Genomic DNA, 14882 nt, shown 5'->3' with positions numbered 1-14882 from the left:
CAACTCTGGTCAGGACCTCTGGTTTGCATTTCCTCTGAAGGAGGGCATTGGGGTCAGTACCAACAGCTAAAAGAGCACCATGTACTGTCACTAACACCACTTCCTGTAGAAGGTGAAATAATTTACCTTAGACATAAAATTACATTAAAAATCCTATGTTAAAAACATTGTTTATGTTGCAAAATCGATTCTATATTAGAAGGCACGCTACATTAGCGTATCAGGTCACTTGTTGATTGAGATGCAGTATATCCCTCTACATCATCTTCGGTGCCAAGAAGTCCTATTGCCAGTCACTCAAATGTCAATACTTCTAATGATCAAACCCCTCACCACCGCAGCCTGTCTTTGTCACCCATCTGTACCCCTCCCCTGCAGCAACTTCCTTGGTTCATAAGAAATTGTCAGTCTCCACTTTCTCAGACAGAAGCCAGGTCTCTTCTAAGGGGTGTGTGCAGTAGCGGGGCTAATAGGAGGGACAGAGGAGGTAGCTGCACCCCCACTGGCCATTATGAGTATATGTGTGTGTTGGGATGGCTTTTCATACATATTATGCAATTGACAAAGGGAGGTGTACAACATGAATTTTCACAGGGGGCTGGTAGCATGCCTGTCCCATACTCACTTAGAAGAGTTGGCTCCTGTTCTGTGGGGCTGAGCCAGCTTCCTAGTCTGGGTGATGTAACATAATGTGCAGGGTTATGTGGAACTGTGACCCTATATGTTGGGTAGCAATGCCAAGAGCAGGAAGCTGGGTCCAGCCCAGACAGAAGCCATTGCTTCCAAAGGAGTGTGAGGCAGGCGTGCTATCCAGTCTTAGAATCACGGAAGCGTAGCCCTGGTCTACACTACGAGTTTAGGTCGAATTTAGCAGCGTTACATCGATTTAATTCTGCACCTGTCCACACAACTAAGTTGTTTTTTTCGACTTAAAGGACTCTTAAAATCAATTTCTGTACTCCTCCCCAATGAGGGGATTAGCACTGACTGCGACATCGCTGGGTCGAATTTGGGGTAAAGTGGTCGCATTCAACAGTATTGGCCTCCAGGAGCTATCCCAGAGTGTTCCATTGTGACCGCTCTGGACAGTGCTCACAGCTCAGATGCAGTGGCCAGGAAGACAGGAAAAAGCCCGGGAACTTTTGAATCTCATTTCCTGTTTGGCCAGCATGGCGATCTGCAGGTGAGTGCAAACCTCACTGAAACGATTGTCGGCCGTTGATTTCACGGAGGGAGGGAGCGGGGAACAAATGAATACAAATAAATACAAAACAAATCTGGTCTCTTTCTTGTTTTGATCCACTCCATGTCTCTTATACTTCTTAGGCTGGCAGCAGATGGTGCAATACAACTGCTAGCCATTGTCATCACCTGGCTGCTTGCCAGAAGAGGGTGCAGTATGACTGCAGGCAGGACTGAATCTCCAGGAGAGGAAATTTAAAAAGAGAATGACCTGGAGTCACTCCAGTTTATGTCCAGGCGCCCCTGACTGACCTCACCAAGGTCTGCCAGCAGCACCCATGTCTGCTCAGATGCCCCTGACCAACTTCACTGAGATCGGCTAAAAGAGCACCCAGGACACGACGACGATGGCTACCAGTCGTAATGCACCATCTGCTGCCAAAAGGCAATGAGCTGCTGCTGTGTAGCAATGCAGTACCATGTCTGCCAGTACCCAGGAGACATACGGTGACGGTGAGCTGAGTGGGCTCCATGCTTGCCATGGTATGGCATCTGCATGGGTAACCTGAAAAAAGGTGAGAAATGATTGTTTGCTGTTGCTTTCATGGAGGGGGGTGGGGGGTGACGACATGTACCCAGAACCACAAGCAACAATGTTTTTAACCCATCAGGCATTGGGCTCTCAACCCAGAATTCCAATGGGCAGTGGAGACTGTGGGAACTGTGGGATAGCTACCCATGGTGCAATGCTCTGGAAGTTGATGCTACTGTGGATGCACTCCTCTGAGTTAATCGTCTTAATCGTCTTAAGTGGAGACACACACAATTGACTGTATAAAATCGATTTCTAAAAAATTGACTTTTATAAATTTGACCTAATTTTGTAGCGTAGACACACCAAATTTTGTAGCGTAGGCCCTTTTTAAAGACACTATAATAGAGGCCCAACTTCAATGTATACCCCAAATTAAGAAACACAGTAAAAGGACTAAAAAAGAGCCACAGTGGTTCAACAACCATGTAAAAGAAGCAGTGAGAGATAAAAAGACTTCCTTTAAAAAGTGGAAGTCAAATCCTAGCAAGGCAAATAGAAAGGAACACAAACACTGCCAGCTTAAGTGCAAGAGTGTAATAAGAAAAGCCAAAGAGGAGTTTGAAGAATGGCTAGCCAAAAACTCCAAAGGTAATAACAAAATGTTTTTTAAGTACATCAGCAGCAGGAAGCCTGCTAAACAACCAGTGGGGTCCCTTGACGATCAAAATACAAAAGGAGCGCTTAAAGACGATAAAGTCATTGCGGAGAAACTAAATGGATTCTTTGCTTCAGTCTTCACGGCTGAGGATGTTAGGGAGATTCCCAAACCTGAGCCGGCTTTTGTAGGTGAAGAATTCGAGGAACTGTCACAGATTGAAGTGTCACTAGAGGAGGTTTTGGAATTAATTGATAAACTTAACAGTAACAAGTCATCGGGACCAGATGGCATTCACCCAAGAGTTCTGAAAGAACTCAAATGTGAAGTTGCAGAACTATTAACTAAGGTTTGTAACCTGTCCTTTAAATCGGCTTCGGTACCCAATGACTGGAAGTTAGCTAATGTAACACCAATATTTAAAAAGGGCTCTAGAGGCGATCCCGGCAATTACAGACCGGTAAGTCTAACGTCGGTACCGGGCAAATTAGTCGAAACAATAGTTAAGAATAAAATTGTCAGACACATAGAAAAACATAAACTGTTGAGCAATAGTCAATATGGTTTCTATAGAGGGAAATCATGTCTTACTAATCTATTAGAGTTATTTGAAGGGGTCAACAAACATGTGGACAAGGGGGATCCAGTGGACATGGTGTACTTAGATTTCCAGAAAGCTTTTGACAAGGTCACTCACCAAAGGCTCTTACATAAATTAAGCTGTCATGGGATAAAAGGGAAGGTCCTTTCATGGATTGAGAACTGGTTAAAAGACAGGGAACAAAAGGTAGAAATAAATGGTAAATTCTCAGAATGGAGAGGGGTAACTAGTGGTGTTTCCCAGGGGTCAGTCTTAGGACCAATCCTATTCAATTTATTCATAAATGATCTGGAGAAAGGGGTAAATAGTGAGGTGGCAAAGTTTGCAGATGATACTAAACTACTCAAGATAGTTAAGATCAAAGCAGATTGTGAAGAACTTCAAAAAGGTCTCACAAAACTAAATGATTGGGCAACAAAATGGCAAATGAAATTTAATGTGGATAAATGTAAAGTATTGCACATTGGAAAAAATAACCCCAACTATACATTCAATATGATGTGGGCTAATTTAGCTACAACGAGTCAGGAAAAAGATCTTGGCATCGTGGACAGTTCTCTGAAGATATCCACGCAGTGCGCAGAGGTGGTCAAAAAAGCAAACAGGATGTTAGGAATCATTAAAAAGGGGATAGAGACTAAGACAGAGAATATCTTATTGCCCTTATATAAATCCATGGTACGCCCACATCTCGAATACTGTGTACAGCTGTGGTCTCCTCATCTCAAAAAAGATATTCTAGCACTAGAAAAGGGCAACTAAAATGATTAGGGGTTTGGTGAGGGTCTCATACGAGGAAAGATTAAAGAGGCTAGGCCTCTTCAGCTTGGAAAAGAGGAGACTAAGGGGGTATATGATAGAGGTATATAAAATCATGAGTGATGTGGAGAAAGTGGATAAGGAAAAGTTATTTACTTATTCCCATAATACAAGAATTAGGAGTCACCAAATGAAATTAATAGGTAGCAGGTTTAAAACAAATAAAAGGAAGTTCTTCTTCACACAGTGCACAGTCAACTTGTGGAACTCCTTACCTGAGGAGGTTGTGAAGGCTGGGACTATAACAATGTTTAATAGGGAACTGGATAAATTCTTGGTGGTTAAGTCCATAAATGGCTATTAGCCAGGATGGGTAAGGAATGGTGTCCCTAGCTTCTGTTCATCAGAGGATGGAGATGGATGGCAGGAGAGAGATCACTTGATCATTGCCTGTTAGCTTCACTCCCTCTGGGGCACCTGGCATTGGCCACTGTCGGTAGACAGATACTGGGCTAGATGGACCTTTGGTCTGACCCGGTACGGCCGTTCTTATGTTCTTATGTTCTTATAGAATCGTAGAATCACAGAATATCAGAGTTGGAAGGAACCTCAGGAGGTCATCTAGTCCAACACCGTGCTCAAAGCAGGACCAATCCCCAACTAAATCATCCCAGCCAGGGCTTTGTCAAGCCTCTCCTTAAAAACCTCTAAAGAAGGAGATTTCACCACCTCCCTAGGTAACCCATTCCAGTATTTCACCACTCTCCTAGCGAAATAGTGTTTCCTAATATCCAACCTAAACCTCCCCCCTGCTACTTGAGACCATTGCTCCTTGTTCTGTCTTCTGCCACCTCCGACAACAGCCAAGCTTCATCCTCCTTGCACCCTAGGACTTCCCCTCTGCACTAAGCTGTGATTAGGGTTGAGGTGCTGGGGTGGAGGGTGCTGCTGCAAGTTATTGGTGTCCCTTCACCTCTCCTCACAGAGGTGACACTTGCTCTGTAATTTTGTTTAATGTCTTGTAGCTGGGAAGCTGCACAATTCATATCAAGACAGAAGCATCAAATCTTGGTATGACTTTAAAAGAGATTTTAATAAGAAAAAAGAAGAAATTCAAGCTAAAAAAATTACATGAATTAAAAAAAAGCAGGAAAAGTCTACACAGTTTGACCAATGGAAAATTATACAGAGGAAATTTGGCAACGTGTTCCTAAATGTGCTTGTATTTCCTGCAAGTTTAGAAGCCTCTCTGAACAGTATTATATCAGTGTGTCACAGCTGAGCTTTTCTCAGAGAAATAAGCAGATCATATAGAGTTTGCTGCTTCATGTTGTATTTTATCTAAACTCAATTATTCTTATATTGATGATCCAAGGATGTATTGTTCAGATTCTTCATAGTCTGGGTCATGAGACTTGTCTTTCACCAGCCCAGAGCCGTTTTCACTTCTTAGTGAATGCAGATTCTAACCTGAAAATATTAGATTAAATATATTCAATGTGTGTATTATATTATAAATATATAAAATATTCTCATAGACTCATAGACTCATAGGTCAGAAGGGACCAATCTGATCATCTAGTCTGACCTCCTGCACAAGGCAGGCCACAGAACCCCACCCATGCAATTTTATACAACCCCTATCCCAGGACCGAGTTTTTGAAATCCTCAAAAATGGTTTGAAGACCTCAAGCTGCAGAGACACCACCAGCAAGCGACCCGTGCCCCACGCTGCAGGGGAAGGCGAAAAACCTCCAGGGCACCTGCCAATCCGCCCTGGAGGAAAATTCCTTCCCGACCCCAAATATGGCGATCAGCTAAACCCTGAGCATGTGGGCAAGAGTCACCAGCCAGCACCCAAGAAGGAGTTCTCCGCAGCAACTCAGTACCCATTGCATGCAACATCTCCCCGCAGACCACTGAGCAGACCTGTCTGGTGGTAATTCAAGATCAATTGCCCAAATTAACGATCCTATCATAACATCCCCTCCATATACTTATCAAGCTTTGTCTTAAAGCCAGGAAAGTCTTTTGCCCCTACTACTTCCCTCGGAAGGCTATTCCAGAACTTCACTCCCCTAATGGTCAGAAACCTTCGTCTAATTTCAAGCCTAAACTTCCTAATATCCAGTTTATACCCATTCGTCCTCGTGGTTACATTAGTACTAAACTTAAATAATTCCTCTCCCTCCCTAACGTTAACCCCCTTGATATATTTATATAGGGCGAGCATATCCCCCCTCAGCCTTCTTTTGGCCAGGCTAAACAAGCCAAGCTCTTTGAGTCTCCTTTCATAAGGCAGTTTTTCCATTCCTCGGATCATCCTCGTAGCCCGTCTCTGAACCTGTTCCAGTTTGAATTCATCCTTCTTGAACATGGGACACCAGAACTGCACACAGTATTCCAGATGGGGTCTCACCAACGCCGTATACAACGGTACTAACACCTCCTTATCCTTGCAGGAAATACCCCGCCTGATGCATCCCAAAATCGCATTTGCTTTTTTAACAGCCGTATCACATTGGCGACTCATAGTCATCCTGCTATCAACCAGTACCCCAAGGTCCTTCTCTTCCTCCGTCGCTTCCAACTGATGCGCCCCCAACGTATATCCAAAATTCTTATTATTAGTTCCTAAATGCATGACCTTGCACTTTTCACTATTGTATTTCATCCTATTTCTATTACTCCAGTTTACAAGGTGGTTCAGATCTTCTTGAATAGCATCCCTGTCCTTCTCCGTGTTAGCAATACCCCCCAGCTTCGTGTCATCCGCGAACTTTATTAGCACATTCCCGCTCTTTGTGCCAAGGTCAGTAATAAAAAGGTTAAATAAGATCGGTCCCAAAACCGATCCTTGAGGGACTCCACTGGTGACCTCCTTCCAGTCCGACAGTTCACCTTTCAATACGACCCTCTGGAGTCTCCCCTTTAACCAGTTCCTTATCCACCTTACAACTTTCATATTCACTCCCAGCTTTTCCAATTTAACTAACAGCTCCCCGTGCGGAACCGTGTCGAACGCCTTACTGAAATCTAGGTAAATTATATCTACCGCATTTCCTTTATCTAAGTAATCCGTCACCTTCTCAAAGAAGGAGATCAGATTGGTTTGGCACGATCTACCTTTAGTAAATCCGTGTTGCAATTCGTCACAATTACCATTGACCTCTATGTCCTTAACTACTTTCTCTCTTAAAATTTTTTCCAAGACCTTACATACTACAGACGTCAAGCTAACAGGCCTATAATTACCCGGATCACTCTTTCTCCCTTTCTTAAAAATAGGAACTACATTAGCAATCCTCCAGTCATACGGCACAACACCCGAGATTATCGATCGCTTAAAAATTCTCGCTAACGGGCTCGCAATTTCACGCGCCAGTTCCTTTAATATCCTGGGGTGGAGATTGTCCGGGCCCTCCGACTTCGACCCATCGAGCTGTTCAAGTACGGCCTCTACCTCAGTTGCAGTAATATCCACTTCCATATCCACATTCCCGTTTATCATCCCTCCATCATCGCAAGGTTCCTCACTAGTCTTATTAAAAACCGAGGCAAAGTACTTGTTTAGATGTTGGGCCATGCCTAGGTTATCCTTAACCTCCATTCCATCCTCAGTGTATAGCGGCCCCACTTCTTCTTTCTTTGTTTTCTTCTTATTTATGTGGCTGTAGAACCTTTTACTATTGGTTTTGATTCCCTTTGCAAGTTCCAGTTCAATGCGGCTTTTAGCCTTCCTCACTTTATCCCTACATGTTCTGACCTCAGCAAGGTAGCTTTCTTTACTGATCCTGCCTTCCTTCCACTCCCTGTAAGCTTTCCGCTTTTGTCTAATCCCCTCTCTGAGTTGCTTGCTCATCCAGTTTGGCCTGCAACTCCTGCCCATGGTTCTTTTCCCCTTTCTCGGGATGCAGGCTTCCGACAGTCTCCGCAGCTGCGACTTAAAGTAATTCCAGGCCTCCTCCACATTTAAATCCACTAATTCCTCCGTCCAATCCACTTCCCTAACTAATTTCCTTAACTCTTTAAAATTAGCCCTCGAGAAGTCAAAAACCCTAATCGCAGATCTACATTTGTTTATCCTTCCATCTAGTTTGAACTGAATCAGCTCATGATCACTCGAACCAAGGTTGTCCCCTACCACCATTTCTTCTACAAGGTCCTCACTGCTCACCAACACCAAGTCTAAAATGGCATCCCCTCTTGTAGGTGCTTCAACTACTTGATGAAGAAATCCATCCGCTATCACATCCAGAAAAATCTGACCCCTATTATTCGTGCAAGTACTCGTCCTCCAGTCTATATCCGGGAAGTTGAAGTCCCCCATAATCACACATTTCCCCTTTGTGTTTACTTCATTAAAGACATTAAAGAGGTCTCTATCCATATCCCAATCCGATCCCGGCGGTCTGTAGCACACCCCAAGCACTATCTCAGGGGAAGCTCTAGTTGCTTTTTTACCCAGCGTGATTTTTGCCCAGACGGACTCCGTCTTATCCATTCCATCGCATCTTATTTCGCTACATTTAATTTCATCATTGATGTACAAGGCTACTCCCCCACCTTTGCCTTTCTTCCTGTCTTTTCTGAACAGCACATAGCCTTCAATACCCGTGCTCCAGTCATGAGTACTATTCCACCAGGTTTCGGTGATCCCTATAATATCCGGCTTCACTTCCTGCACGAGTAACTCCAGTTCCTCCATCTTGTTACCTAGGCTCCTCGCGTTAGTGTACAAACCTTTTAATTTTCGGCGTTTGGCGTCAGTGACATTCTCTCCCCCATCGTGCACAAACTGTCTGCCACCAGCATCACCCGTTACTCTGGTTTCTACTCCACTATTCCTCCTTGGATCAAATCTTGGGGCCGCAAGGGTATCCCCGCTCACTTTGTTTACTTCCCTCTCCAGGTTATGTTCTGGCGTGGAGATCTCCCGAACATTTCCCAACCATCTCCCCCAACTTTCTAGTTTAAAGCCCTCTTGATGAGGTCGGCGAGCCTCCATCCTAGAATCCTATTTCCCTCCTTGCTGAGATGAAGTCCATCCTGAGCAAACAGTTGTCTATCCGTAAACGCGTCCCAGTGACCGTACATCCCAAAGCCCTCCTTATAACACCACTCCCTGAGCCATCTGTTGATCGCCATAATCTTGTCCCTCCTTCGTCGCCCCGCTCTAGGAACCGGCAGAATCCCACTGAAGATCACCTGAGCCTCGATGTCTTTAAGCCTCTTCCCCAGTCTGAAATAGTCCTCCTTGATACAGTCCAGCGAGTAACTAGCCGTATCGTTCGTTCCCACATGAAGGATAATCAATCCTTCTAATCATTGTATTCATTCTATATTTAGATGCACTTGTATAACAAGGCTGTGCACCCTACAGTATGGATAAGATGTTATACCCTCTTTATTCTTCTAACTGGGCCCATGACAAGTTTCGATCCGTTAGGTTTATGAACAACCCAATAAATGCTAGTTAGATTTCCTGAGTGACAAAACTTACTGCACTACATCATGTATAAAACTCGAGCACTTAAAAGCAAAAAAATGAATATCATACATTGACCAGAGGTTTAAGAGTAGAGGAGGAGGAGGTGGCTGCATGGGTGGGGGCTACTGGCACATTGTGCACTGGGAGGACAGCACCAAGTAGAATTGTTGTAAAAAACCTCACCATGTTTGGGTTCTACATTAAGAGACATTTTGGGAAAAGAGGCAGAGGAAAGAGAGGCAGCACATTTATCCTTCTAACAAGATCCTGCCCAAGCTTTTGAAAATTTTGCAAAACAGATAAGGGCAGTTTGTACACAAACTGTGACACTTAGAAAGATGGAGAACATCAGAGCCAGGAGAATACAGCACCACTGTGTAGTGAGGTTTTGAAAATTCAGTGGTTGGGCAACCTGTCAAGTCTAGACAAACTGGATGCCAATGATAAGAGTAGGCTTGCAAAGACCAAACACCACTTCAATTCTGCTGTGAAAACATCATTGTGGATGCTATAACTATGTCATTGTAGCACCCTAATGTAGACACCACAGTGAATGTTTTTTTTCCATTGCTGTAGGTACTCTACCTCCCCAAGCAGTGGTAGCTAGCTCAATGGAGGCATTCTTCTGTAGACCTAGTTTGTCTACACCAGGTCATCATAGCTACAGTGCTCAGGGGATGTGAATTTTTCACACCCTTGAGTCATGGAGCTATATTGATCTAAATTTTATGTGTAGATCAGGCCTGAGTTCCCAAAAGTGGGTGCTTAAATCTTCAATAGAGTATCCAAAGGAAGACCTGTGAAAATTCCCCTCTAAATTGCTGTAATGGGCCTGTCTAAAGAGAAAACCCACTTCGCAGAGTATGTGTGGACAGGTTCAGGTAGGTACGGGAGGAAAATGATGGCTGGGAACAATTTAAAAGGAATCTGTCCCCCAGATAGTTTTTTGTAATTAAATATAGAGATAAATCTTCAAAAAAATGTGTTCTCTGTTTATCACATGTATCCTAAACTTGACATCATTTAAAAAAGTTTTAATTTCAATACATTTCCCTGAAAAAGCGTGGCCAATAAACTACACTCAGTCTGCACCATACTAACATCAGTGGGAGATGAACCTACTATTCAGGGAAGGATATGCCTGTTACATTGGCGTCTGAAAGAGCAGTTAGAGAAAACTGAATCTGGCACATAGTAAAGGCTCATAAGGGGCATGATAAGAGAAAAGAGGACTGTGCTTACTATTCTTATTAGTTCGTACATTTGTAAAACATTAAATCAACACACTGGGCCAGATTTTTCAACAGAGCTCATTTAGGCTCGGTACTAAGGGGCCAATTTTCAAAAGAGCTCTGCCTGATACAACCCTCTGCTGTTTCAGCTATTCACCTTTCTTGAGCAGAGATTGCCATTTATGCAGAATTGTGTAGTGAGATTTGTGGTATACTCAGTGGAGACTAAGATGTAAAACATCAGACTACTCACTTCCGACTGAAAAATGGATTTGAACTCTGCCCTCAGGAGCTGAACGGTTGGTTATCATTCCAAATGGAAAAAATGCCAGAAACAATCATGTGACAAGCAGAGTGTTTCTCTTGTGTCACATACAGCTATCTTCTCATTCTACCACTTCTCTCTTAGTTTTGCACCCAACATTACATCAATTCCCTGCACAGCACAGAGGTGAGAGACAAAGATGAACAAAGGGATGGAATGCAGCCTTATGAGCAAAGGCTGCAGAAACTCGGTATGTTTAGTTTGGAAAAGAGGCGATTAAGGGAGGACATGACAGTGGTCTTCAAATACTTGAAAGGCTGCCACAAAAAAGATGGGGAAAAATTGTTCTCTCTTGCCACAGAGGGCAGGACAAGAGGCAGTGGGTACAAACTACAGCAGAGCAGATTTAGATTAAATCTCAGAAAAAGACTTTTTAACTGTAAAAACAGTAGGACCATGGAATATGATGGCTGTCTATGGAGGTTGTGGAAGCCCTTTTCCTGGACATTTTCAAAAGGAGGCTGGATTCCACTAGATGACCCTTGAGGTCCCTTCTAACCTTGTAATTCTCTGATTTAAAATCACATTATTTTTAGACATTTTCTGATTTTTGGAGCCTATTTCATGATTTTTGAACACTTGGGTTTGGCAGAGCTGGAACGTCTGGTTATCATTCCACAGGAATATATATCAGGAAGGAGACTCTCCACTGTCATACTCAGGTTCTTCTCATTTTGTGGCTTTTTTGTTAGTTAACACCCACCTTTTATATAACCCCCCTATTAATTAGATTCAATAAAATTTTCAAAGAACAGACCTGAGCAGAGAACTCCAGCATCTTCACCATGCCCACAGTTATGCTGGCCCCATCCTCTGGAGGAACAGTCCCGAAGATAGGATTCACTCCCAGAGCAACTCACATCATCCAGCCAGATCTGCCCTGATCCTTGCCCATGATAAGCTGAGCCAGGTGCATCGATGGCGTGTCCACATCCCAATTCTTTGCAAACAACATTGGCATCTGATGTGTCCCAGGAATCATCACAGACTGTCCCCCAGGTGCCATTGTAATGAATCTCCACCCTCCCAGAGCAAGGATCTCCCCCATTCACCAGTCTGATCTGTTTGCTTCCTGTAGGGAAAAAAATCCAACTTTTAATATCATAGTCCTGTGATCTTCTGACTAACTTGAATGTATTCAAGTCAGCGGGACCCAATGTTGTTCACCCCGACTGCTAAAGGAATTAGCTGAAGAAATCTCAGCCCACTGGTAATAATATCTGCAAACTCAGAGATGACAGGAGAGGTCCCAGAAGACTGTAGAAGGGCTAATGTAGTGCCCATCATTTAAAAAGAGGGACAAAAGAAATTTGGGGAACTATAGACCTGTTAGCCTGACCTCCATACCTGGGTAGCCACTAAAGCAAAGTATAAAACATTCCATTTGTGAATACTTGCAGGATAAAGGGATGATCATTAGAGCCCAGTATGGATTTACTACAAAGAAATCATGCCAAACCAGTTTGATATCCTTTGACAGTATAACTTGTTTGGGCATAGGGGAATATGGTGCACACAATATACCTGGACTTTAGCAAGTTTTTGACACAGTCTCACATGACATTCTGACAAGTAAGATGGACAAATGCCAGTTTGGCTGAACTACCATTAAGAGAATACACAATTGGTTAAACAACCGCAAACAGAGAGTAACTTTTTAATGGAATGATGTCGGATTGGAGGGAGGTCTCAAGTAAGGTTGCACAGGGATCTGTTCTGAGCCCAGTGTTCCTTAACACGTTAATTTGTGACCTGGATGTAGGAATAGAAAGCATACTGATCAACTCTGCATATGACACAAAACTGTGGGGGTTGCCAACAATTTGGATAATTGAGCTAAAATTCAAAAGGATCTAGATAAATTTGAGAACTAGGCTATAGATAACAAAATAAGATTTAGCAAAGACAACTGTAAGGTGCTACAATTGGGAAGAAAAAAACAAAGGGACAAATACAGAATGGTGGATAACTGGCTTGGCACCAGCACCACTGAGTAGGATCTGGGAGTTGTGGTGGGTCACAACCTCAACAGGAGTCAGCAATGTGATGCTGTTGCAAAAAAAGCAAATACAATTTCAAATTGCATTAATAAAGGCATGGTATGCGAATCACGGGAGGTGACAGTAACACTGTACTTGGTGCTGGTAGGGCCTCAGTCAGAGCACTAGGTACAGTTTTGGTCACCAGTGTATACAAAGGATGTAGAGAAACTGGAAAGGATCCAGTGGTGAGTGACAAAGATGATCAAAGGGATGGAACACAAGCTGTATGAGCAAAGGCTGAAGGAACTGGGTATGTTTAGTTTGGAAAAAAGGAGATTTAGAGGGTACATTATAACAATCTTCAAATACTCGAAAGGCTTCCCCAAAAGAGATGGAGAAACATTGCTCTCTTGCAACAGAGGGCAGGACAAGAGCAGAACAGGACAGGCAGGACAACTACAGCAGAGCACATTTAGATTAAATCTTATAAAAACTTCCTAACTGTAAGAACAGTAGAACAATTAAACAGACTGCCTGGGAGGTTTTGGAATCTTCTTCACTGGAGGTTTCCAAATGGAGGCTGGAGAGCCATCTGTCTTTGATGGTTAAACAAAACAAATCCTACATCTTGGCAGGGGGTTCAACTAGATGACACGCGTGGTCCCTTTTAACTGTATGTTCTATGATTCCATGATTTTAAACCATATTTTCTGCCAATTTCCTGATTTTTGGGACCTAATTCATGATTTTTGAACACTTGGTTTGACAGATCTGGTTACTATTCTACAGGAATATATGTCAAAAGAATTTTGTGACCAGCAAGGAGACACTCCACTGCCATACTCAGGTTTCTTCTCATTTTATGGCTTCTCTGTTAGTTACCACCCACTTATAAAGCTTTCAAAGAACAGACCTGAGCAGAGAACTCCAGCGTCTTCACCGTGCCCACAGTTGTGCTGACCCCATCCTCTGGAGGAACAGTCCCGAAGATAGGATTCGCTTCCAGAGCAACTCACATCATCCAGCCAGATCTGCCCTGATCCTTGCCCATAATGAGCTGAGTCACGTGCTTTGATAGCACGTCCACAGCCCAGTTCTTCACAAACAACATTGGCATCTGATAGGTCCCAGGAATCATCACAGACTGTTCCCCAGGAGTCAGTGTAATGAATCTCCACTCTCCCAGAGCATCGATCTGCCCCATTCACCAGTCTGATCTGTTTGCTTCCTATGGGGAAAAAAAAATTCGACTTTTAATATCATATTCCTATGTTCTTCTGACTAATTTGAATGAATTCAAGTCAATGAGGCTCAATGTTGTTCACCTCTGTCTACTAAAGGAATTAGCTGAAGAAATCCCAGCCCACTGGAAATAATATTGGCCAATTCACGGATGACAGGAGCGGTCCCAGAAGACTGGGAAATGGTTAATACAGTGCCCATCTTTAAAAAAGGGGGAAAAGAAGGAGACAGGGAACTATAGGCATGTGAGCCTGAGCTTGATACGTTGGAAACTACTAGATTAATGCATAAAACATTCAATTTGTGATAACTGGAGGATGAAGGGCTGATCACTAGCACCCTGCATCAATTTACTGTGAACCAATCATGCCAAACCAGCTTGATTTCCTTCTGGTGGACATAATATATCTGGACTTCAGCATGGTTTTTGACATAGTCCCACATGACATTCTGAGAATAGTAAACTGGAGAAATTCGGGCTTGGCAGAACTACTATTAAATCGATACATAACTTGTTAAACCACTGCAAACAAAGGGTAACTTTTAATGGAATGATGTCAGATTGGAGGGGGCCTCAAGTAAGCTTCCACAGGGATCTCTTCAGGGTATGATGTCATTTAACACCTTTATTAATTACCTGGATGTAGGACTAGAGAGCATACCAATCAACTTTGCAGATGATACAAAGCTAGAGGGGTTTGCCAGCATTTTGCAGTTTGAGCAATAATTCAAAAGGATCTTGGTAAATGGTAGAATTGAGCTAAAGACAACATCACGAAATTCAACAGATAGAAATATAAGGTGCTAAAGTTAGGGAACAAAATTCAAAATCATCAATACAGAATGGGGGAAAACCGGCTTGGCAGCAGCACTGCTGA

General features: G+C 43.2%; 2 protein-coding genes across 16 annotated transcripts in view; one reads left to right on the top strand and one right to left on the bottom strand.

Moving 5' to 3' along the window:
• The first annotated feature begins 3997 nt into the window (after positions 1 to 3997).
• LOC127048439 (zinc finger protein OZF-like) overlaps positions 3998 to 14882 on the top strand; it is a 273508-nt gene continuing 262623 nt past the window's right edge. The window contains exon 1 of the mRNA XM_050948263.1: positions 3998 to 4015. The gene's annotated coding sequence lies outside the window, so the exon portion shown is untranslated. The remainder of the gene's footprint in view (positions 4016 to 14882) is intronic.
• LOC127048417 (deleted in malignant brain tumors 1 protein-like) overlaps positions 4888 to 14882 on the bottom strand; it is a 151201-nt gene continuing 141206 nt past the window's right edge. For 11 of the 15 annotated variants that reach the window (XM_050948160.1, XM_050948159.1, XM_050948158.1 and 8 more), the window contains 3 exons: positions 13676 to 13990; positions 11538 to 11852; positions 4888 to 5202 (listed from right to left, as the gene is read on the bottom strand). In XM_050948160.1, coding sequence (XP_050804117.1) covers positions 5198 to 5202; positions 11538 to 11852; positions 13676 to 13990 — 635 coding nt within the window. In that variant the 3' untranslated portion in view covers positions 4888 to 5197. The remainder of the gene's footprint in view (positions 5203 to 11537; positions 11853 to 13675; positions 13991 to 14882) is intronic. The other 4 variants (XM_050948167.1, XM_050948170.1, XM_050948164.1 and 1 more) reach the window with 3 other exon arrangements.

Source organism: Gopherus flavomarginatus, chromosome 3, assembly GCF_025201925.1.
Source record: "Gopherus flavomarginatus isolate rGopFla2 chromosome 3, rGopFla2.mat.asm, whole genome shotgun sequence".
Classification (NCBI taxonomy): domain Eukaryota; kingdom Metazoa; phylum Chordata; order Testudines; family Testudinidae; genus Gopherus; species Gopherus flavomarginatus.
The sequence above is the reverse complement of the archived record's forward strand: the minus strand, read 5'-3'. Positions and strand labels throughout refer to the sequence as shown.